The sequence below is a fragment of the Lithobates pipiens genome, unplaced genomic scaffold, assembly GCF_037356315.1.
Source record: "Lithobates pipiens isolate NorthernLeopardFrog02 unplaced genomic scaffold, aLitPip1_a1.2 Scaffold_18, whole genome shotgun sequence".
Lineage (NCBI taxonomy): Eukaryota > Metazoa > Chordata > Amphibia > Anura > Ranidae > Lithobates > Lithobates pipiens.
Window position 1 is genome coordinate 391,667,253 of NW_027507758.1, and position 23,793 is coordinate 391,691,045.

General features: G+C 42.1%; 1 protein-coding gene across 28 annotated transcripts in view; it reads right to left on the reverse strand.

The window, feature by feature from the left end:
• DST (dystonin) overlaps positions 1-23,793 on the reverse strand; it is a 736,344-nt gene that overhangs the window by 220,969 nt on the left and 491,582 nt on the right. For all 28 annotated transcript variants that reach the window (XM_077487838.1, XM_077487826.1, XM_077487828.1 and 25 more), the window contains 5 exons: positions 14,278-14,595; positions 13,149-13,315; positions 5,948-6,104; positions 5,729-5,855; positions 3,881-3,940 (listed from right to left, as the gene is read on the reverse strand). In XM_077487838.1, the coding sequence (XP_077343964.1) occupies positions 3,881-3,940; positions 5,729-5,855; positions 5,948-6,104; positions 13,149-13,315; positions 14,278-14,595 (829 nt within the window). The remainder of the gene's footprint in view (positions 1-3,880; positions 3,941-5,728; positions 5,856-5,947; positions 6,105-13,148; positions 13,316-14,277; positions 14,596-23,793) is intronic.

The window sequence follows — 23,793 nt, forward strand, 5'->3', positions numbered from 1 at the left end:
ACTTATGAAGCCTACCAGGACCTGTGGAGCTCCTTAGAAATTAGATCTAAGGCTATTCAGGGTTTTCCCAAGTTGATATTACGCCTCACCCCCTCCAGTTACCAATGTCCAAAGGTAACTCTTCTGTCAAATTCCAGTGGCTCTACTGCCCACTGGAAATTTATGAATTTGACATTGATATATATAGGCAACACAGTGTGGGAGATTTACTAAAACTGGTGCACACAGAATCTGGTGCAGCTGTGCATAGTAACCAATAGGGGTGCAACGGATCAAAAAACTCATGGATCGGATCGTTCCTCGGATCAGAGTCACGGATCGGATCATTTTTCGGATCAGCAAATAATAACTGAATTTGCAAAAATCTGTGAAAATTCCACCACCATATAGTGCCCACTGTAATATCTATGTCATCTCCCCCACTGTAATATACATGTCATTGCCCCACTGTAATATTGGCTGAGCATGGCTGGGTACGGCTGGGTATCGCTGAGTATGGCTGGGTATTACCGAGTATTGCAGGGAATGGCTGGGTATGGCAGAGTATGGCTGGGTATGGTAGGGTATTGGCAGGGTATGGCAGAGTATTGGCAGGGTATGGCAGAGTACTGGCAGGGTATGGCAGAGTATTGGCAGGGTATTGCAGAGTATTGGCAGGGTACTGCAGAGTATTGGCAGGGTATTGGAAGGGCATTGGCAGGGTATGGCAGAGTATTGGCAGGGTATGGCAGATTATTGGCAGGGTATGGCAGAGTATTGCAGAGTATTGGCAGGGTATTGCAGAGTATTGGCAGGGTATGGCAGAGTATTGGCAGGGTATGGCAGAGTATTGGCAGGGTATTTACTGGGTATTGCAGAGTATTGGCAGGGTATGGAGGGATGGCTATGACTGCAATTCTCACAGAGCAGTGCTGTGGGCACTACAGATGCAGCCCACAGCGCTGCTGCCATCCGATCTCTCCCCTCCACTGTACGGATCTGTACACAGAGGGGAGAGAGGAACTGGCATCATCATGACGCTGGTTTGTTTACAAGTGATCGCTCCGTCATGTGACAGAGCGATCACATTGTAAATGCCGACGGGTGCACCAAGATGGCTGCCGCTCCAGAACTAGGCTGAAGCCGCAGCCATTCCTAAGGCCGAGACCATGGAGCGATTAGCTGATCGCAGCGTGTGCCGATCCGAACGGGGTGACCAGTTTGGATCACGGAGCGGTGACGATCTGTTGCACCCCTAGTAACCAATCAGCTCAGCTTGCTCAATTAAACTCTGCCAGTGTAAGCCTAGAAGCTTATTGGTTACTATGCAAACCTGCTCCAGATCTGTGTGCACCAGTTTTAGTAAATCTCCCCCATGGTGCCTGGTCTTTGGCAATCTTGTTATCCTAGAAATGTTTTAGATCATGCCACTGTCACTTAAAAGCAGAGGTAGGCAACCTTAAAGAGGTGGAGATCTACCGGAACAACATCAAAGATCACCGGGCACTGTGCCGCCTCCTCATACCTGATTTAAACCTCAAAATGCTGTACTACCGTATCGCAATTGCGTGCATTGCACAGCACTCTTGGGTTTAAATCAGGTGGTTAGGCAACATATTGCCTCCTCATCACCTGTCAAACACACTCAGATCACTTTGCAGAGGAGTGCCTGCTGCACGTGTGAATGAGTACTTAGTTGCTTTCAGCAGCAGCACCCTTAGGGCTTGTTCATACGTAAAGTTGGGGGGTGGTAAAACCCTGTGGTTAAGTGGTGGTTTTACTGCTCCCTACTAGGACTAAAACTTTACAGGTCGTTCCTCTGTATTGCACTGTTTGATGCTTTGGAATGGTGGGTCAGCTAGCCCAGACCGTGATCTACCAGTCACCTGTCCGCAATCCACTGGTTGCTGACCCCCGCTTTAAAGTAAAACTTTGCCCAGATCATGCACACTCAAACATTTTAGTATTCTTAACAATCAGTAAAAGCACTTTAGAACAAGCTCTCACTTATATCTGTATCTATAAGCATTTCAGAGAAAATAACTTAAAGTGATTGTAAGGGTAAGTTTTCTTTTTTTAAATAACAAACATATAATTACCTCCACTGTGCAGCTCATTTTGCACAGAGTGGCCCTCTTTTGGGGTCCCCCGGCGGCTCCTCCCCACATCTGATAACCCCCTCAGAGAAGCACTTCCCTAAGGACACACAGAATGCTGGACTTGGCCCCGCCTCCGCATCATTGGATTTGATTGACAGCAGCGGGAGCCAATGGCTGCGCTGCTATCAATCTATCCCATCAAGAGTCGGGAGCCCATGGGGAGAGAGACAGCTCGTCTCTGCCGACTGAATGAAAGGCTTCAGGTAAGTAAAACTGGGGGGGCTAGGGGGCCGGTGACTGCCAGGTGTTTTTTCTCCTTAATACATAGGATGCTTTAAGGTGAAAAAACACAAACCTTTACAACCCCTTTAACCACTTCGCGCCCAGGCCAATTCTGACATTTCTCTCCTACATGTAAAATTCCTAATTTTGTTTGCTAGAAAATTACATAGAACCCCCAAACATTATATATGTTTTTTTTAGCAAAGACCCTAGAGAATACAATGGCGGTCGTTGCAACTTTTTATCTGGCACGGTATTTGCGCAGCAATTTTTCGAACACTTTTTTTCAGAAAAAAAAACTGTTTCATGCTTAAAAAAAAAAACAGTAAAGTTAGCCCAATTTTTTTGCATAATGTGAAAGTGGAGGATACGCCGAGTAAATAGATACCCAACATGTCTCGCTTCAAAATTGCACGCGCTCGTGGAATGGCGCCAAACTTTGGTATTTAAAAATCCCCATAGGCGACGCTTAAAAAAAAATTTTTTACTGGTTACATTTTTTCGGGTACAGGAGGTCTAGAGCTAGAATTATTGCTCTCGCTCTAACGTTCGCAGCAAAACCTCACGTGTGGTTTGAACACCGTTTTCATATGTGGGCGGGACTTACGTATGCGTTCGCTTCTGTGTGCGAGCTCACGGGGACAGGGGCGCTTTAAATTATTTTTTTTTATTGTTAATTTTATTTTTTTAGTTTGACACTTAAAAAAATGATGACTTTTATTCCTATTACAAGGAATGTAAACATCCCCTGTAATAGGAATATGGCACGATCGGACATATTTACAGTGAGATATGGGGTCAATAAGACCCCATATCTCACCTCTAGGCTGGGAAGAATAAAAAAAAAAAACGATCCTGGCTTCCTAGCCAGATCGACGCCGTTAATTTGAATACCGAGGCCGGGCGTGACGTCATAACATCACGCCTGGCCTCCGAACGATCATAGAGACTCCGGGGACGATCTGGTCCGCCGGAAATATCTATGGTAACTGGCGGGGGCCGGCGGATTCTGTCACGACTCACCGATGGAAGCGGTGAGTCGGTACAAGCACCGGAGGAACAGCCGCTATGATCATTCTTATGGTGCAGGGAATCGCCGGCTGAAAACGCCAATATCTGAATGATGTCTGTAGCCTCAGGCATCATTCAAATATAACCACCGAAAGCCCATGATGTCAATAGACGTAGTATGGGCGCCAAGTGGTTAAGTTCACAGCACGGGCACTGAAATTTCAGCTTTTCTTTCGCTGAGAACAAATCCTGACAGGCTGTCCTACTTCCAATGTAAACAACTAGCAGGTGTTTCTAAGTTGTTAGAAACTGATTGAAACCCTATCTGTAGAGTCTTGGCTGTGATCTTAGAGGATCTTTGAAGATTAATACCATCACTTTAAAATCAGCTAGAGGTCATGGATGATTTGTATATTTTTAAGCTCTTCTATTTGTGTTAATGCTCCACAATTTACTGTATAAATACATATTGTGTACGCACTGATTTCACAAGTTTTGAAGTACCTTACCTTTATTTGTAAAATTTTCTTTAGCAGTAGATAAAGCATCTCCATTCACCAGGCCCCTACCTATAACAAAAAAGGGTCAATTTTTTAAATTTGCAAATTCAGAAAGGAAGCACGTTATAGTAAAAGCTGTAGAACAATGTATGTACATTTACTACTATGCAGAGTGATAAACATTATATGATACAGATTTGTATGCCCTGAACTAAACTGAAAAGGTTGCAGTCTAAATGGATCCAGCATCTTGCTTTCTCGATTGCTAACATGGACGTGGGATGATAGTATTATACCATGGAGCAGGGGGCATATAGTTACCGTAAATTATTGTATAACTTATTGGACTTTAAAATACAAACTTTAAAGACTAGAAAACTAAGTTTTAATTAATCTAAATCAAAATCTCACACCTACCATCTGCTTGATGCAGATTACTATATAATCTACAACAGAGGACAATGTTGGTAAATTTCTGTTGCTGCTTTGTATATTTTTCATCCTTATAGACCATTAGCTATTTAGGGAAAGGCTTTCACTCCATGAGATACCTCTTTCTTGATTCCCTCAGTTACATCTGTGATACAATACAAATGTGAATCAGTCCTCCCAGACGATGGTATAACATAATCTATATTGAGGTAATGTTGTATGGCTAATAACTTTATATTAGTGTTAGATGTTTGTCTGCACATGCCCTGTGATTATATCAGACACCTTTGGAAGAGGCTTAGATCAATATATGCAACTGATTTACTTGGTATATATGTTATTTGATCTATCCTTCACCATCACTAAATCTAAATTAACTACTTACGTGAACAGAAGGGTTATATTAGATGATATGTGTACTTGATTATTGCGTTTGAACATATTTATCTTGACCTGATCTAATTGTTCATTGTTTTTGTGAAAGGCGGTCCGTGACAGGAGTCTCCGCCCCTTTGTAGGCAGAACTGTCTCTGACCCCTTATATATTTGTTAGCAATGTGGTGGGCTCCAACATGCCCCTGTCGAAGACTTTTATGTCGAAACGCGTTGGGCTAGCTGTTGGCACCCTACATTGCTTTTAACTTTATTTCATTCTATTTTTGTGATCACCAAGTCATTAACAACTTTTTGACTTCAATAAATCCGTATTTTATATCATTTGACCCGCACCATGTGGAGCTCTTTTTTCTTTTTTCCCTTCTGTGTGGTTTAAACCCCCAAACATTTCCCTCCCCACTTGGGGTGATTGGAGTATTGGTGTAATGGACCGTGTCTGAGCTGGATTCCAAACTACCTCGATGTTCCAGTTTGCGAAACACGCCATTGAGTACACAGCTGTTTGAAGTTCCTCCACCAGTCTAACGGACCTCCTTCCATATACTCTCTGGTCCCAGAGTGAGACCTCAAGCCTTTTCAGACTCAACTGTCATATGACTTTGTGAGTCCAACAGAGCTGGTAAGAAGTATTTATCTACCTTCTTTTGACGTTTACAGACAAGCTGGCCTACATGAATATATCTGCCCAGTGACCTGTTTTTGCTTTATGACGGTCCAGTCATTTCTATACCAGCTCCATTGTGAAATTGGTGCCCATCCTATGGACTCTTTTCTCAAATTATTAACTATATGAATTTCTGTATTTAATTACTCTACAATCTATGTTGATTACACATTAATTATTTTATGTTGATTACACTTAGTAATATTGAAGCGCTACACAAATTTTTTCCTTTTCATTCCATTTGTTCAGTAGGATTTGTGTCGATTAAACTGTAAATTGCATAGACTAGGTATGCTTTTGTTTAGTACAACACTGAAATATGTTAATAATATATTTTAATTTTATATTGTCATTTGGCTACATACCCAATTTGGCAGTTGATCTGGCCTTTGCAGGTGAGGTCACTGAAGCAATCAAGCTGCACAATGATGATCCTTTGCTGTTTACTTTTTGTACTTCTGGTGACTTTTGTGTCCACTCTTCCTGCAAATTCTGTATACGTGTAAAATGTATAATTAAGCTCACACATTTTTATTTTTCTGTACTTATTACCAGCTCTAAGTTTACAACATGTAAGATCTCACCTTAGTTTCTTGTAGGCGTTCAGTCAGATCTTTCAAACACAGAGTGAGTGCTTCTGGAGGAATTTTATCATTAACTGTTGCAAACCAGTGTTTCAAAGACTGAACTAAAGACTGGAAAGAGTCCATCTGACTTCGGCAGGATGATACATCCTCTTCCCTAAAAATAAATACAATTAAAAGAAACACTTATCTTCTAAATTAATGGACAAATCATTCTGAGGTTCATTTTTAAAAGCATGATTTAACACAAAACCTAGTGAAATACCACTTTTTTTTTAAAATCACAAACTAGTTATCCAGTAATGCTTTTGATATGCTGCATGAGATCTGAATGGGAAGTCAAGCCAAAAAAGTGGTCAACGGTACAATTTCTGTTGCATATATTGTGTCTTGTTTGGGAAATGTCCACCTTCATTTGTTATCCTGATGGCCCCAATCACTTGCACAGTTTTGTCAGGGGTTTTGTCACCTCACCTGCCACTTAGTGAAAATAAATATTTTTTGAATCCCTATTTCTATCTGTTTGGCTGATCATATGGGCCCTATTTAATTATTGATAAATGAATTATTATTATTATTAACCAGACAGATACAAAACGGAAAATTCCTATCAAAATACTTACTGTAATTTTCCTTTCCTGATGGACCCCATGACAGCAACGTGTGGGTTAAGTCCCGCCTCCATTACCTTATAGGACATTACTCCCATAAATCGCTGCTAGCTGCCCACAGCCATGTTTGGTAACTTGCCTACTCCAGCCATTTGGCCATTGGGTCCATCAGGGGAAAATTACGGTAAGTATTTTGATAGGAAATTTCCTGACAGACTCCATGGCAGCAACGTGTGGGAAAAAACTCACCATACACACCCGGGTGGGAAAATATGCTGAACAAAAAAGATTTATTTAACACTGTCAACCGACAGAACATTCAAACCAAAATTAACGGAAGGCAAAGTTGCTGGCTGAACACAATAGTGAGACATAAAAGTATGGATCGATGACCAGGAGGCTGCTCTGCAGATCACTTCAGGTGCAACATGACGTGAGGCCGCCCATGACGTTGAGAGACTTCTAGTAGAGTGCGCTGTAACTGCCTCAGGAGGAGCTAAGCCCTTCTCTCTGTAAGCCCATTGGATAGCCTGGATCACCCAAGCAGCGATGGATCTGACAGAAGCCTTGGAGCCTTTGTTCTTCCCATGGAACAGAACAAAGAGAGAGTCTGTCTGACGAAAACAAGCTGTAACATCCAGGTATTGCTTTAGAGTAACACCCACATCCAGAGGGTGTGGGTCTAGACTTCCAGACTTGAAGGTAGGAAGTGTGATTTCCTGGTTTTCATGGAAAACCGAGGTAACCTTGGGATTTGTTCCTAGCATCGGAATTAGGACAACTCTATCTGGAAAAAAAAGTGAACCTAAAGATTAGATTTCGGAAATTCTCTTTGCCAAAGTTATGGCTATCAGGAAAGAAGTCTTGAGTGTTAATTCTCTAACTGAAAGAGATTTGTCAAGTTGTGAAAAGAAATCCAGAACCAATGGAAGATCCCATTTGGGAAATATAAGTTTCCTCTGTGGCCTAAGCCTGACTGTTCCTTTCAAAAACTGCTGGACCAAAGGATAATTAGCCCATGCATCTCTAGAGAAGGCTGAAATTGCTGACACCTAAACACGAAGAGAACTGACAGATAGCGAAATATCCAATCCTCTCCGCAAGAAACTTAAAATGCCCTGAACTGCGAGGGTATTACAGGAGCTAGACCTGGAAGACACGTGGCTTGTAAACTTCGCCAAATCCTCTCATATACCCGATTGGTGCTACTTCTTCTTGCACTAAGCAGAGTAGGAATAACCTCTTCGGCTCAGCCTAATGCCTCCAACCTTCCCCTTTCAAGAACCAAGCCTTTAGGCGCAGGTGATCCGGGCAAGGATGTAGCCTGAACCCCTGAGACAGAAGATCTGGTCTGGAAGGTAAAGGAATTGGATCCCTGACACTGTGGAGCATTAGGAAGGGGAAACCAAGGCCTGTTGGGCCAGTATGGAATTATGGCTATCACCTCTGCTGTTTCTGGCCCGAGACTCCTCAGGAACTGAAAAATGAAGAATGATAGGAGTTGGCAGGAAGGCATAGGCACAGTGGAACCACCATTTCTCCATCAAGGCATCCACCCCATAGGCTTGAGGATCCCTGTACCTCGAGTATTACCTCGCCAGTTTCTTATTGCAGGGGGAGGCAAACAAGTTGACTACCGGGGAGAGCCCCAATGTTAGGATCCAATTTAATACTTCCTCGTGGAGAGCCAAATCGTTGTTGTCCAGGAGTATTCGAGAAAGGAAGTCTGCCTGAACATTCTGAACCCCCGGAACATATGTTGCTGTTAGATCTTTCAGGTTCCTCTGAGCCCAGGTCATGATCGGTTCCACCTCTTATGGAAGGGATAAGCTTTGAGTACCCCCTTGCCTTCTTATGTATGAATGAATGAAATACTTGTATAGTGCACAATGCGAACTGAATCGCCTCTATGTATGCCACTGCTGTGGTATTTTCTAGTCTGAGTGGGACCGAGGCTCCTGAAATCAGATGACGAAAGGATAGTAGAGCATGGGAGGCTGCTCTTAACTCCAAGATGTTTGACACCGTTCTTCTGGAAGGAAGATCCCAGGTGCCCTGAGCTAATTCCACCAGGCAGTGGTCGCCCCAGCCCCTGTTGCTAGCATCCTTTGTTATAGTTACCCACGAGATGGGAAGAATGGAATGGCAGTTGCAAAGATTTTCCCCCTGGAGCCACCATGGAAGGGAGTTCCTCATGGATGAGGTGATCCGAATCAGCTGGGCTTTGCTGCCTGTCCACTGATGAAGGAAACCCACTGTGCTCATCTCACCACTGGAATTGTCGCCACCATAGTGCCTATAATTCTCAAGCACTGGAGAGCCTGGAGATGTGAGGCAAAAAGGGCTGGACGGATTCTGTCTCTGACTATTGACAACTTCTCTTCTGGTAATGAGATGGTGCCTCTGACTGTATTGAATAGGACCCCTAAAAACACCAGGGACTGAGAAGGGTCTAACTGACTCTTCTCAAAGTTCAAGATCCACCCGAATTCCTGTAGGGTGGAGATGACCTGCTACCTGTGTACTAGGAGTTGCTCCTTGTCTTGACTAACAGCAGAAGGTTGTCGAAGTAGTGATATAGAGGAATCCCTTTGTTCCTCAGAGGAGCCACCACTGCCAACAGTACTTTTGAAAATACACGCGGAGAAGTTGATAGCCCAAAGGGAAGGCACGTGAATTGAAAAAGGAGCTCGCCCACGGAGAAGCAGAGAAATTGTTGGAAATTTTCTGCAATGGGAACATGAAAATAGGCATCTTTGAGGTCTATGGAGACCATCCAGTCTCCTGATTGAACAGACTGTTGAATTGTGGATAACGTTTCCATCTGGAACTTTTCTTTTTTGATAAAATGGTTTGAGTTAGGTCTATGACCGGCCTCCAGTCCCCACTCTTCTTCTGGATCATAAAGAGAGGAGAGTAGATTCCCATGCCTCGCTGGTTGACTGGAACATGAATAACGGCGCCTTGAGCCAACAAAGATTTCACGTAGGCTAGAAGAATTAGCGTTTTTTCTTCTGTAGCCGGAAGAGAAGTGGGGACCCACCTGAGTCTGGGAGCTTTTTTGAATGTCCAAGCATGGCCTGAAAAGACTGTCTTGATGGTCCAGAAGTCTTGAATCGAGGCCGCCCAGACATGACGAAAGTGGAAAAGACGAGCCCCCAACTGACCTGTCTGAGCGGGCCCAATCTCAAAAAGATTTGGTTGGCTCCCTCTCTCTTTTTGAATCACTTTTTGCAGACTTCTTGAAGGAAGATTGTCTTGACTTCCAGGACCTGGAGAATGCCCAGCCTGGTCTGTAACTGCGAGCTTCCCTAGCTCGTTCTTGAAACTGCCTCTTTGGAAAGATCTTCTTTGGCCCTGCAGGCAGCGATCCTGGGGAAGGAACCCCGACTTCCCGCCAGTGGCCCAGGTAATAGCATCATCCAATTTGTTGGTGAAAAGAGAAGACCCCTCAAAGGGAATACGGCACCATACTTGTTTTAAAGCTGGTCTGCTAGCCAGGTACATAGCCACAGGGCCCGCTTGGCAGTGACAGAAGAGAGCATTACCCGGGCTGCAAGGTGTATAATGTCAATTGAGGCTTCCCCTAGAAAGGCAGATGCAAGACTCAATTCTTCGATAGGTGAGCTTTTAGGCCGTATCTTCCGAAATTTTCCTGATCGTCTTGTCCACATTATCTGCCCATACCTCCATGGCCTTGGACATAGTCGCCAAATCTAAAGCTGGCTTATAGGCCATACTTGCTGTAAGGTACAACCTCTTCAGATCAGCATTGATCCATCTGTCCAGAACATCCTTAAAAGATACTGTATCCTCCAAGGGAAGTGTCACATGTTATACCAGCCTCATCACGGCTGCATCCACCAACGGGGCTGATTCCAAATGCTTCACTTCTTCCTCCTTGAAGGGGCAGAGCTTTGAGATTTTAGAAAGGATGGAGTTTTTTTTTCCACCTTGCTCCATTCATCTGTGATGATTTCGCCAAGTTCAGTGATAAAAGGAAAATTAACCTGTTCCTTCTTTAACAAATTTTCTCTGTTTTGAGGATCCTCCCAATTCAGTGTTTCTCTAATGGCTTTAACTAGAGGAGGAAGCAGAGCAAAGTTAAATCCCACACAGAGACTATCTTCATCAGAGTCACTGTCAGAGATGGAAACTGAAGGGTGGCTATGCAAAGAGGATTCCCAAGTATCTTGTAATCGTGTCTCCCTCACTGGAGAACATGAAGGCTCTGCAGGAGGAACATAGGACTGATCATTAATATTTCTCAGAGATTCCTTAACAACTCTCTTCACTAGGGATTTAAGTGCTGGTCTGTATTTCCTCTTTCTTTAGAAGCCTTAGCATAGCAGAGATCACACAAAGATTTCCCTGCAGGAACTTGTACTCTACACCCCCACCCCCAGCAGGAACTGGCTGAGTGACTGGAGTGAGCCATTGAGGAATGAGATAGTAGATGTTTAGATTTGGAAGAGGAATGCCGGTGATGCGATTTAGAAGAGTCACTTCCTCTGTGTGAGCTGCGATGTTGTTCTGACCTGGAGGGGCTGAAGGAATAAGAGAAACCACAGGAAACACAAAATCAGGAAACAATAACTAAACCAGATACCCCCCAAAACACCGGTCCCTCAGGTGGAGAAAAAGACATCCCCAATACCTTTTGTGAGGGGGTTGGCCACAGACAGGTGGTGGAGAGTCCATATTCTCAGCGATATCCATCCGAGCTGAAAATAACATAGTAATCAATGCATGGAATAGGAGAGACACAGCCCCCCTGTCCCAGAGTGCCACTTACCAGTAGCCGATACACAAGAGCAAGGGGAAGTCGCTGCAATAGCCCGCAAGCATTCCCAAGGCTTGCAGGCTACTTCCCCAGTTTAAATAGAGTGCCCTTGTGACATCAACGCCGCGCCCGTGCGCATGCACAATTAGCGTCCTTTTGCCGCTATTTGCGCATGTGCGGAACCAAGCCTCGATTTCGTGCCGCACTTGCGCATGCGCAGTAAGGCCGAAAGTGAACCCGGAAGTGAAACGGTGGTTGGAACACAGGAAGAACCAGCCATCATGCCTGCCTAACAAACAAACAGAAAGAAAGGAAGAAACAAACAACAGGAGAAATACAGGAACATAAACTGCTGCCATGAGGAAAAAAGGAACATCTCACCACTCCACCACGATCGACAAACAGGCCGAAGGTAAGACCAAACGACACTTGACTTTACAGGGGCAAAAAGGGTCACCTGCTAATAGCTGGCTATCTGACCAATGCGCCACCTTCCTGCCAATGGCCAGGATACTGGCATCTTCCTTGCGCCTCTTCCAATGCCCACTCCATACCCAGCTAATAGCTAGAGCTTAGCAGAGTAATGCAACTTTCCACTCCCAGAGTCGCAGCTTCGGCCAACCTCGATCGCGTGGATAAAAAAGACCACTACTAGGTCCTTCAGAGGAGGACAAAAAAGAACACGGCCGTGGGCTGGGAGCAAAGATTTATGGGAGTAATGTCCTATAGGGTAATGGAGGCGGGACTTAACCCACTTGTTGCTGCCATGGAGTCTGTCAGGAAATGAAGATTACAGAAAAAATATATTTTTATGAATAACAATACAATTTTTTCATAATATATATTTTTCTATAATAATGATATTTTTTCCATAATAATACCAATAATAGATTGACTATCCACGTAAGCGCAATATATTATTATTATTATAATGGAAAAAACATTATTATAGAAAATGAAATCTAATATATATATATATATATATATATATATATATATATATATATATATATATATATATATAGAGCTATCTATATATATATATATATATATATATATATATATATATATATATATACGAGAGACATGACCACAAGAGGGAAGGGAGTGGTACTGCTAGAAGAAGGGGAGCAGGTGCCCTCTGGTGGTGTAAGGCTGGCAGTGCACTGGGCACAGACAAGGATCCAGATTTCCCACACGTGCAGCCCACGGCAGGGCTCCTAAGTGAGTTGCCGTCAATGCAAATCAAGATTTGCCCAATTGCTCCCCACTGTGTGCCCTGGCCCTCAACAGTTCACGAACTGGAATTGGTCCATGGCTCGGGGGTTGGGGAACTCTGTCCTACATGATAATCGCTAGAAATATAATTTTTTCTGAATAAATACTAGCTTATTTACTTACAATATTTATTTACATTTGTCATCAATTAATAACATCAAAATCCACCCATAATTCAGTGTTGGATAAATTCAGCTATGTTAAAGCACATAGCTGTTATCACAGATATGGAACTTTATGGGAATAAAAAGCTGGAGCACCCAATCTGCCTCCTCACTATGGCTATTACTACAACAGTCCACCCCGGCCTCTCCATAGATGAAATGGAAATTTGGTCTGAGAGAAAGCATGACTATAGCATTTGTTTCTAAGAAGGCTAGCACTATTTAGTGTCAGTTGAATAGATCATTTCTAATTGTGATAATATTGGTAGTGTCTGCAGTTCTGTGCTTTGAAAATATCGTCATTCTACTTGGCCAATTTTGGACTGACTCATTTGCTAAGTCTATTGTTACATGACTGTACTCACTTTGCCCTAACGGTCTCTTCAAGATCTTTAAACATTTTGGACAAGGAATTCACTTTTTCCAAAACCAGAGCCTTGTCGCCTGGGAGACCATGTACACACAATTCTTCTACCAGTCGGTGTAAATTCTCCATGCTCTTCTTGTGCTCCTGTAGCTCATTGCTTGTTTCCTGTCACAGAAAAAAAGTTATCTTATTTTTTTCACTTGTAATCTATGCCTTTTTGTGACTTACCTGGTTTGACCTACTTTGGATACTTTAAAGTGGTTGCAAAGGGTAAAGGTTTTTTACCTTCATGCTTTCTATGTATGAAGGTAAAAAACCTTTAGAGTACATCTCCCCTCATAGCCCCCCCAATTCTTACTTGAGCCCCATCTAGATCCAGCAATGTGCACGGTAGCGGCTGTTCTCCTGGGTCTCTGCCTCCTCATTGGCTGAGACACACAGCGGGAGAAGGGGTCCCAAAGACACATAGAGGCAGCTGGGGAGCAAGCATGCACAAACTCTTCCAGAGCAAGCAGCTTGTTTTGGGGCACTCAGAAAAGGGGAAGGGACAGAATTGCCAGCGAGGGACCTGAGAAGAGGAGGATCAGCGCTGCTCTGTGCAAAACCATTGCACAGAAAAAGTATGTATGATGTGTTTATTATTTGAAAGTGAAAATAATCAAACCTTTAACTTGCCTTCATTGGTGTGTATAGGAAGGTAAAATAAAATGGTTGCTATGGGTAGGAAGAACTGTTCACAGTTCACATAAAGTCAAGATCTTGTAACTTTTCAAAATTTTCTATAAGGATGAAACTGTAAAGTTGATCAGACTCTCTGTCAAACAAGGTGGTGATGTTCAACAGTATAGGTGAACTTAGATGTGAATTAAATGGCATCACCATGTATAATTAGTAGGATTGATCAGATACCTTACTGATCCAGGGAAAAAATCTGACTTCTAATAATAGTGTCAAAGAGGGGATTTTTCCTCCAGTCCGAGGTTTATACCTGCCTCACTGAAACTTTGTTTTGCCTCTTTCTGAAAGAACAACATTACAATTAGAATATACATTTATGAACACCTGTGTTTTTCTGCTTTATCTACCAGGTGTAACATTGGCACTGATATGTTTAGGACATGCTGTACCTGCATGTACTGAGACAGCTCTGTCACATCCTTTCCAGGACTATCTGCCTCTATCAGTGCCTTTAATTTCTGGTCCAAGAATGACTGCACTTTCTCAGTGAGGTCCTCAAACAGTTCCACCTGGGTCTTCAAGTCTTCCATTTTCTTTAGGCGTGCTTTGGTAAGTTCACCAGCTTTAGAAAAACGTTCACATAGTTCATTCATTTTTCCTTGCAGTGAAGATGCAGTGGAGGAATCGGCTGTCTCCATAAATTTTCTCACTTTCTCGTTCATTGTGTTAATGCTGCTCTGACGACTTGTGATGTCTTGTTCAAGCATCTTTAAAGGAAAAGCAGAGTTAAAATTACATTTTACATCTTTTTAAGCAGTTAATGCTAAGTATAGAAGGGAATGCATATACACTTAGGTCCATATTTAGCTGTACTCATAAGTTTACATAACCTGGCATAATTTATGATTTCTTGGGCATTTTTCAGAGAATATGAATGACAGCACAAAAATTTTATTTCACTCATGGTTAGTGTTTGGCTGACATGATTTATTATCAATCAACTGTGTTTACTCTTTTTAAATCACAACATAAACCACCCAAATGACCCTGATCAAAAGTTTACATACCCTGGTGATTTTGGCCTGATAACATGCACACAAGTTGACACAGAAAGGGGTTTGAATGGCTATTAAAGGTAACCATCCTCTCCTGAGATCTGTTTTCTTGTAATTAGTGTGTGTGTGTATAAAAGTTCAACGCATTTCTGGACTCCTGACAGACCCTTGCATCTTTCATCCAGTGCTGCACTGATGTTTCTGGATTCTGAGTCACGGGGAAAGAAAAAGAATTGTCAAAGGATCTGCGGTAAAACGTAGTTAAACAGTATAGAACAGGAAAGGGATATAGAAAGATATCCAAGGAATTGAGAATGCCAACCAGCAGTGTTCAAACTCTAATCAAGAAGTGGAAAAAAGTAGGGTTTCTGTTGAACCCAAACCACGGTCTGGTAGACCAACTAAAATTTCAGCCACAACTGCCAGGAAAATAGTTCAGGATGCAAAGAAAAACCCACAAATAACTTCAAGTGAAATACAGGACTCTCTAAAAAAAATGTGGTGTGGCTGTTTCAAGATGCACAGTAAGGAGGCACTTAAAGAAAGATGGGCTGCATGGTCGAGTCGGAAAGCCATTACTACGCAAATGCCACAAAGCATCTTGCTTACAATACACCAAACAGCACAGACATAAGCCTCAAACCTTCTAGCACAAAGTCATTTGGAGTGATGAGACCAAAATTTAGCTTTTTGGTCATAACCATAAACACTACATTTTTAGAGGAGTCAACAAGGCGTATGATGAAAGCTACACCATTCCTACTGTGAAACACGGAGGTCGATCACTGATGTTTTGGGGATGTGGGAGCTACAAAGGCACAGGAAATTTGGTCAAACTTGATGGCAAAGTGAATGCAGTATGTTATCATAACTACTGGAGGAACATTTGCATTCATCAGCCAGGAAGCTGCGCATGGGACATACTCGGACATTCAAACATGACAATGATCCAAAACACAAGGCCAAGTCAACCTGTCATTGGCTACAGCAGAAAAAAGTGAAGGTTCTGGAGTGGTCATCTCAGTCTCCCGACCTCAATATCATTGAGCCACTCTTGGGAGATCTCAAACATGCAGTTCATGCAAGACAGCCCAAGAATTTACAATTTACAGGAACTGGAGGCTTTTGCTAAGAGGAATTGGCAGCTTTACCATCTGAGAAGATAAAGAGCCTCATCTACAAATACCACAAAAGACTTAAAGCTGTCATTGATGTGAAAGGGGGCAATACACGTTATTAAGAAGTGGGGTATGCAAACTTTTAATCAGGGTCATTTGGGTAGTTTCTGTTGCCATTATGATTTAAAAATAGTAAACACAGTTGATTGATAATAAATGGCTTCAGCCAAACACTAACCATGAGTGAAAGAAAGGTTTTTGGGTTATCATTCATATTCTCTGAAAAATGGCCAAGAAATCATAAATTCTGCCAGGGTATGTAAACTTATTAGCATAACTAAACAAAGTGGAAAAAAGTGTGGCGCTACCTCAGGGAAATGTTGATACAGTGACTTAATAGGGTGCGTGGGGTACTCGCATTCAAACTTCTGGGTTTGCTGGTTTCTACATCCCCTGGTCTTGGAACGCACTCTGCAGTCGGAAGGAAGGCGTGCAGAGGTGCTTGCAAGCTGTTTATGCTGGTGCTGGCTCATAGCACTTCTAAATGTGAGTGGGCATTTATTTGTTGATTTTTTTTTCTGTTCCTGACATCTTATCTTGCTACATTATGATTGTCCGTCCATTGTGTTTTCCATGTGCTTGCTCCTGAGTATGAGTATCTGAAGTGTACTAAGGAATAAGGAACTGTCATTGTCCACATTGTCTGCTACAGAGATCCTATCAATTTAGGGTTTCCCAGTACCTAAGTGGTGGTGAATGTGAGTACTCCACACACCCTACTAGGTGGACTATCACGTTTATTGTTAACATTTATTCACTGTAAGGATATGAGTATTTGAGTTGCTCACAGTTTATCACTGTGGTTAAGTGTTTTTTACCATTCACAATTTTTATTGCTGTTTTTTTTTGCCTTTATATTCCTTTTGTAGTATTAGAATTGAGTGTTTAGTACACTAGGTCATGGTATCAACATTTCCCTGTGGTAGCATCACACTTTTTCCTTATTTGAGTAGCTATCCACTTTTAAAAGGTGCAGCTTCACTCATTCACTGAATTTCTTGATGGCGCCATTATTTGTCACTTTTGACTCTACATGATTTATGAGCACAACTGTATATTTGGACACAGGCACAATTTTAGATTTTGTCAGGTATTTAACTAAACATATTTAAGCTATACTGGATATGGGCTGAAAGTGCACACTCTCTGGTTTAATTTGAGGGTATGTACATCCAAATCGGAGGAAGGATTTAGGAATTACAGCTCTTAAAGTGGAGGTCCGCCCACCCCACAAAAAGTTAAAAGTCAGCAGCTGCAAATACTGCAGCAGCTGACTTTTAATATATGGACACTTACCTGTCCAGGGAGTCTGCAATGTCGGCACCGCAGCCGAACGTTGGATCGGCTTTCGGGTGTAGCCGCAGCCATTCCCGGTTCACTAATTTGCATAAGCGAAGTGCGCTGTGCTTTCTAATTGGCCTAAAGGCAGAGGAAGGAGGAGGGGGCCGAACTTCCGAGAGATGGCGCTGCAGTCCCATCTCTCCGAAGTGGGGAAGGGCAATTGTCAAAAACAGGTCCCCGTTTCCCCCCTCCCCCCTGAAGGGGAGGAGACGAACAAGTAGAAGTTCCACTTTAGGTGGAACTCCACTTTACAAACAGCCATCCCCCTTTTTCAAGGGACCAAAAGTAATTGGACAATTTAATCAAAAGCAGTTTCATGGCCAGGTGTGGGCTACTCATTCATTATTTCTTCATCAATTAAGCAGGTAAAAGGTCTGGAGTTGATTCTAAGTGTGGTATTTGCATTTGGAATCCAATGCTGTGAACCTACATCATGCGTTCAAAGGAGCTGTCCATGCATGTGAAATAGGCCATTGTAAGGCTTAAAAATTAAAAAAATCCATGTGAGAGATAGCAGCAACATTAGGAGTGGCCAAATCAAAGTTTGGTACATTCTGAGAAAAGAAGAATGCACTGGTGAGCTCAGCAACATAAAAAGGCCTGGATGTCCACGGAACACAACCGTGGTGGATGATCGCAGGATCCTCTCTATGGTAAAGAAAAACCCATTCACAACATCCAGACAAGTGAATGACACTATCCAGGAGGTCCATATCATTGACAAAGTCTACAATCAAGAGAAGACTTCACAAAAGCAAATACAAATGGTTCACCACAAGGTGTAAACCATTCATAAGCCTGAAGAATAGAAAAGTCAGATTAGACTTTGCCAAAAAATATCTAAAAAAGACAGACTAGTTCTGAAAAAGCATTCTTTGGACAGATGAAACTAAGATTAATCAGTATCAGAACGATGGGAAGAAAAATGTGTAGAGAAGGCTTGGAACAGCTCATGATCCAAAGCACACGTCATCTGTAAAACATAGTGGAGGCAGTGTGATGGCATGGGCATGCATGGCTTCCAGTGGCACTGAGTTATAGGTGTTTATTGATGATGTGACAGAAGACAGAAGCAGCCGGATGAATTCTGCAGTGTTTAGAGATATACTGTCAGCCCAGATTCAGCCAAATGCAGCACTTCACAGTACAGATGAACAATGACCCGAAACACACTGTAAGCACAACCCAGGAGCCTTTGAAGGAAAATAAGTGGAATATTCTGGAATGGCTGAGTCAATTACCTGATATCAACCCAATTGAGCATGCATAACACTTGCTGAGAGCAAAACTAAATGCACAAAGACCCACAAACAAAGAACTGAAGACAGCTGCAGTTTGAGCCTGGCAAAGCATCAGAAAGCAGGAAAACCAGTCTATTTTTATTCTGGTGGCATACAGAGCCAAAAGTATGATATTTATGTGAAAAAAGTTTTTTGTTTTTATATACAAAATTAGTTCATGTATGGTTTTCCCATGTTGACGAGATATGTTTAAGACCAGAATTGCTTTTTATGACGCCCATGCATTCATGCTCTATACCAGTGATATGCAATTAGCGGACCTCCAGCTGTTTCAAAACTACAAGTCCCATGAGGCATAGCAAGACTCTGACAGCCATAAGCATGACACCCAGAGGCAGAGGCATGATGGGACTTGTAGTTTTGCAACAGCTGGAGGTCCGCTAATTGCATATCCCTGCTTTATACCCACCCTATTTTTTGGTACTCGATAAAAATAAAGAACTACTATTTTTAAAGAAACTATTGTTATTTGCCTCAAATACCATCTTGCTGCTAAAAAAAAACCTTGAGGGATTTTCTATTCAGTTAAAGTATGAAAATTCTGCCTGTGTCCAAATATACAGTGCCTTGAAAAAGTATTCATGCCCCTTGAAATGTTCCACATTTTGTCATGTTACAACCAGAAACATAAATGTATTTTTGAGATTTTATGTTATAGACCAGCAGAAAGTGGCACACAATTGTGAAGTGGAAGGAAAATAATAAATAATTTACATTTTTTTTTTTTACAAATAAATATGTGAAAAGTGTGGGGTGCACTTGTATTCAGCCCCCTTTACTATGCTACCCCTAACTAAAATCTACTGGAACCAACTGCGTTCAGAAGTCACCTATTTAGTAAATAGAGCCCATCTGTGTGTAATTTAATCTCAGTATAAATACAGCTGTTCTGTGAAGTCCCCCAGAGGTTTGATAGGGAACCTTAGTGAACAAACAGCACCATGAAGGCCAAGGAACACACTATACAGGTCAGGGATAAAGTTGTGGAGAAGTTTAAAGCAGGGTTAGCTTATAAAAAGAAAATCCCAAGTTTTGAACATCTCACAGAACACTGTTCAATCCATCAACCTGAAAATGAAGAGTATGGCACAACTGCAAACCTACCAAGACATGGCCATCCACCTAAACTGACAGGCCAGGCAAGGAGAGCATTATTCAGATTAGCAGCCAAGAGGCCCATGGTAACTCTGGAGGAGCTGCAGAGATACAATGCCCAGGTTGGAGAATCTGTCCACAGGACAATTAGTCATGCAATCCACAAATCTGGCCTTTATGGAAGAGTGGCAAGAAGAAATCCATTGTTGAAAGAAGGCCATAGGAAGTCTTGTTTGCAGTTTACGAGAGGCCATGTGGAGGGACACAGCAAACATGTGGAAGAAGGTGCTCTGGTTAGATAAGAACAAAATTGAGTTCTTTGGCCTAAAAGCAAAACGCTATGTGTGACGGAAAACTAGCACTGCACATCACCCTCAATACACCAACCCCACCATGAAACATCGTGATGGCAGCATCATGTTCTGGGGATGTTTTTCTTCAGCAGGGACAGGGAAGCTGATCAGAATTAATGGGAGATGGATGGAGCCAAAAACAGGGCAATCTTAGAAGAAAACCTGTTAGAGTCTGCAAAAGATTTAAGACTGGGGCAGAGGTTCACCTTCCAGCAGGACAATGACCCTAAACATACAACCAGAGCTACAATGGGATGGTTTTGATCAAAGCATATCCATAGGTTAGAATGGCCCAGTCAATGTCCAGACCTAAATCCAATAAAGAATTTGTGGTAAGACTTGAAAATTACTGTTCACAGACGGCTCTCTATCCAATCTGACAGAGCTTGAGCTATTTTGCAAAGAAGAATGGGCAAAAATGTCACTTTCTAGATGTGCAAAGAGTCATCCGCAAAAAGACTTGCAGCTGTAATTGCAGCGAAAGGTGGTTCTACAAAGTATTGACTCAGGGGGCCTGAATACAAATGCACGCCACACTTTTCAGATATATATTTGTAAAAAAAAATTGAAAACCATTTATCATGTTCCTTCTCATTTATGTGCCACTTTGTTTTGGTCTGATAAAATCCCAATAAAATACATCTACCGTATGTTTTTGGTTGTAACATGACAAAATGTGGACAATTTCAAGGGGTGTCAATACTTTTTCAAGGCACTGTATATGGACCTAACTGTATAACCATAATAATAATTTATATTTACAGGTAGCGGGCTTACAAAATTTAAGGTAACAGAGTTGTACTAGCTAAGCAAAGATAATTTTCCTGAGCAGCTTCCTCCTTTTAACAAAACTCACAGATTAATATTTAGATGTTTAAATAGATTATGATAACACATACAATAAATGTGATATTCTGGTAGATATTTTTAAACAGGTAACTTTCTCTCCTGCAGTGCCACAAAAGACAAATGCAAAGTGTCATTTTGTGGATGTCAACTATCTCTATTTTAATTCAAATGCATGTAACTAACTATGCATTCAAAACATAGTTATGCTCATTCACATATAACTTTTAAACCATATTGGTCCATTAATTGCCATAATAAGGTTTTAGGTAAGGAATACTGATAACAGAATGTTCAAAAACAAAAATATCAAGTGTATTCAATATAAGTACAGAGATGGGCAAAAAACTTAATAAGGGGTTTGGAGGACCTCACTTATGAGGAATGCCTACAAAAATTAAACATTCTCCCTAGAGAAGAGGCACTTAGTAGGGGTTATGACGTATACAAATCTCTCAAAGATGACTAGTATCAGGAAAAAAAAAACAGTTTAATGTCTCCTAAAAAGACCAGCAGCTGAACGATGAAGTTGGTCAAGAAGCAGTTTAAATATAAACTGTGTAAGGCCGCGTACACACGGGCGGACTGTATGGCGTACTTAGTCCGTCGAAACACATTTCAGCGGACAGTCCGCTCGTGTGTGGGCTTCAGCGGACTTTTTCAGCGTGCAGTCTGGCGTACTAAGTATTTCGGATTTTTCGAAATTCTGTCCGTCGTACTTTGGTTTCAGCGGACAATCCGCTCGTCAGTAGGCTAGTTCGACGGACTAAGAATAGCGCATGCCCAGAAAGGATTTACACGGCGGAAAGGTGCTTTGCTGTGTATTGGACTTCCTATTTCTAGTCCCGTCGTACGTGCTGTACACGTCATCGCGCAAGCTTTCGACGGACTGTTTGTGCATCCGTGTGTGGTCAAGTCCGTTCAGTCGAAAGTATGACGGACTGTCCGTCGGATTGTATGACGGACTAAGTACGCGGCCTAAGGGGTTCTTTACTGTTGTGGAACTCTCTTACACAGTTAGTGGTATCAGTGGAGAGCATTGACAACTTACAAAACTACTACTACTGGATGTAAACCTCAGTAAATACAATAAAATATACAGAAATATGGGAATTTGTAGCAACATGCACACCACGTTGAACTACGTGGACCTGTGTCTTCGACCTAACTAACAATGTTACTATGTAACGACAGTATATAACATTTACAAATGTATACACTTATTTTTAGCTATTTTTAAAATTTTACAAATAAACATTAATTACAAGGTGCAACCATTACATTCAATTAGACAATCATGATGGGCTTTCTAATAGGTAAACAATGTTTATATGATTTCTGTCTATGTGCCATTTATAGCACAACTGTCTCTGCTAGGGAAGAAAGGTTTATCCCTCTGGTTACTCATTTATGGCTATTTTGGCACCACGGTGACTATTTAAGATTTCAGATATGATGTATTTTATATACCTGATAAAAATAGTTTAACTATATATATATATATATATATATATATATATATATATATATATATATATATATAATTTTTTTATTTAATTTTTTTAAATAAGAAAAACATGTTATACCTACCTCCACTATGCAGCTCGTTTTGCACAGAGTGGCCCCCGAACCTGGTCTTCTGGGGTCCCTCAGCGCCTGCCTATACTTCCCCCTGCAAGTACTTCTCATGTTCATGCGAGCTCCCTCGCATGGTGAGGGTGCTATAGCCGCTCACTGTATCACTCGTGCGCCGCGTCATTGGATGTGATTGACAGCAGCGTGAGCCAATGGCTGCGCTGCTTTCAATCCATCCACTCTAGCCAATCAATGGCCAGGCTGAGTGGCGAAGAGGATGTCGGAGGTGAGCACGGGAGTTTCGAGGGGTCAGGTAAGTAAAACAGGGGGGCTGGGGGGGGGGGGGGGCGGCACTATCAGATGTTTTTTCACCTTAATGCATAGAATGCATTAAGGTGAAAAAATGTTTACCTTTACAACCCCTTTATTATTATTATACACAATTCATACAGCGCCAACAGTTTACGCACTTTACAATGTAGAGGAGGGATAGAACAATTACAGTACAGTTCAATACAGAAGAGACAGGAGGGCCCTCTTTGTAGAGCTTACATTCTAAAGGGAGGGAGTGGTGGGTCAAAAGGTAATAGATGCAGGGAATTATCTGATGGGGGGTGGCTTGGGGACAGTTGTTAGGTGAGCGTGGGATAGGCTTCCCCAAATAAGTAAGTTTTCAGGGATCTTCTAAAGGTGGACAGGTTAGGGGCTGATAGGGGCGGGGAATTATGAGGATGGGAGAGGCTCCGAAGAAGTCCTGGAGGTGAGTATGATGAGAGGAGGTAACCAGGGAGCTAGAGAGCAGGATGTCCTGGGAGGAGTGGAGGGGGCGATTTGGGCGATATCTGCAGATGAGGTTGGTGATGTAGCTGGGGGCGATGTTGTAGATGGCCTTGTATGTTGTGGTTAGCATTTAGAATTTTATACGGTGAGGTAGAGGTGAAGGGATTGGCAAAGAGGGGCAGCAGTCACTGATCGATTAGTGAGGTGTATTAGTCTAGCAGCAGCATTATTCACTTTTGTTGCTAGCCATTTAGACATTATTGGCTGTGGGTTGAGTTATTTTGAGGGGACAGCAAATTTACACTGTTATACAAGCTGTACACAAACTACTTTACATTGTAGCAAAACTTCATTTCTTCAGTGTTGTAGATATATATATTCTAAATTGTGAAGGGTGTACTCACTTTTATCAGATACTGTATATATATCTACATATATGGA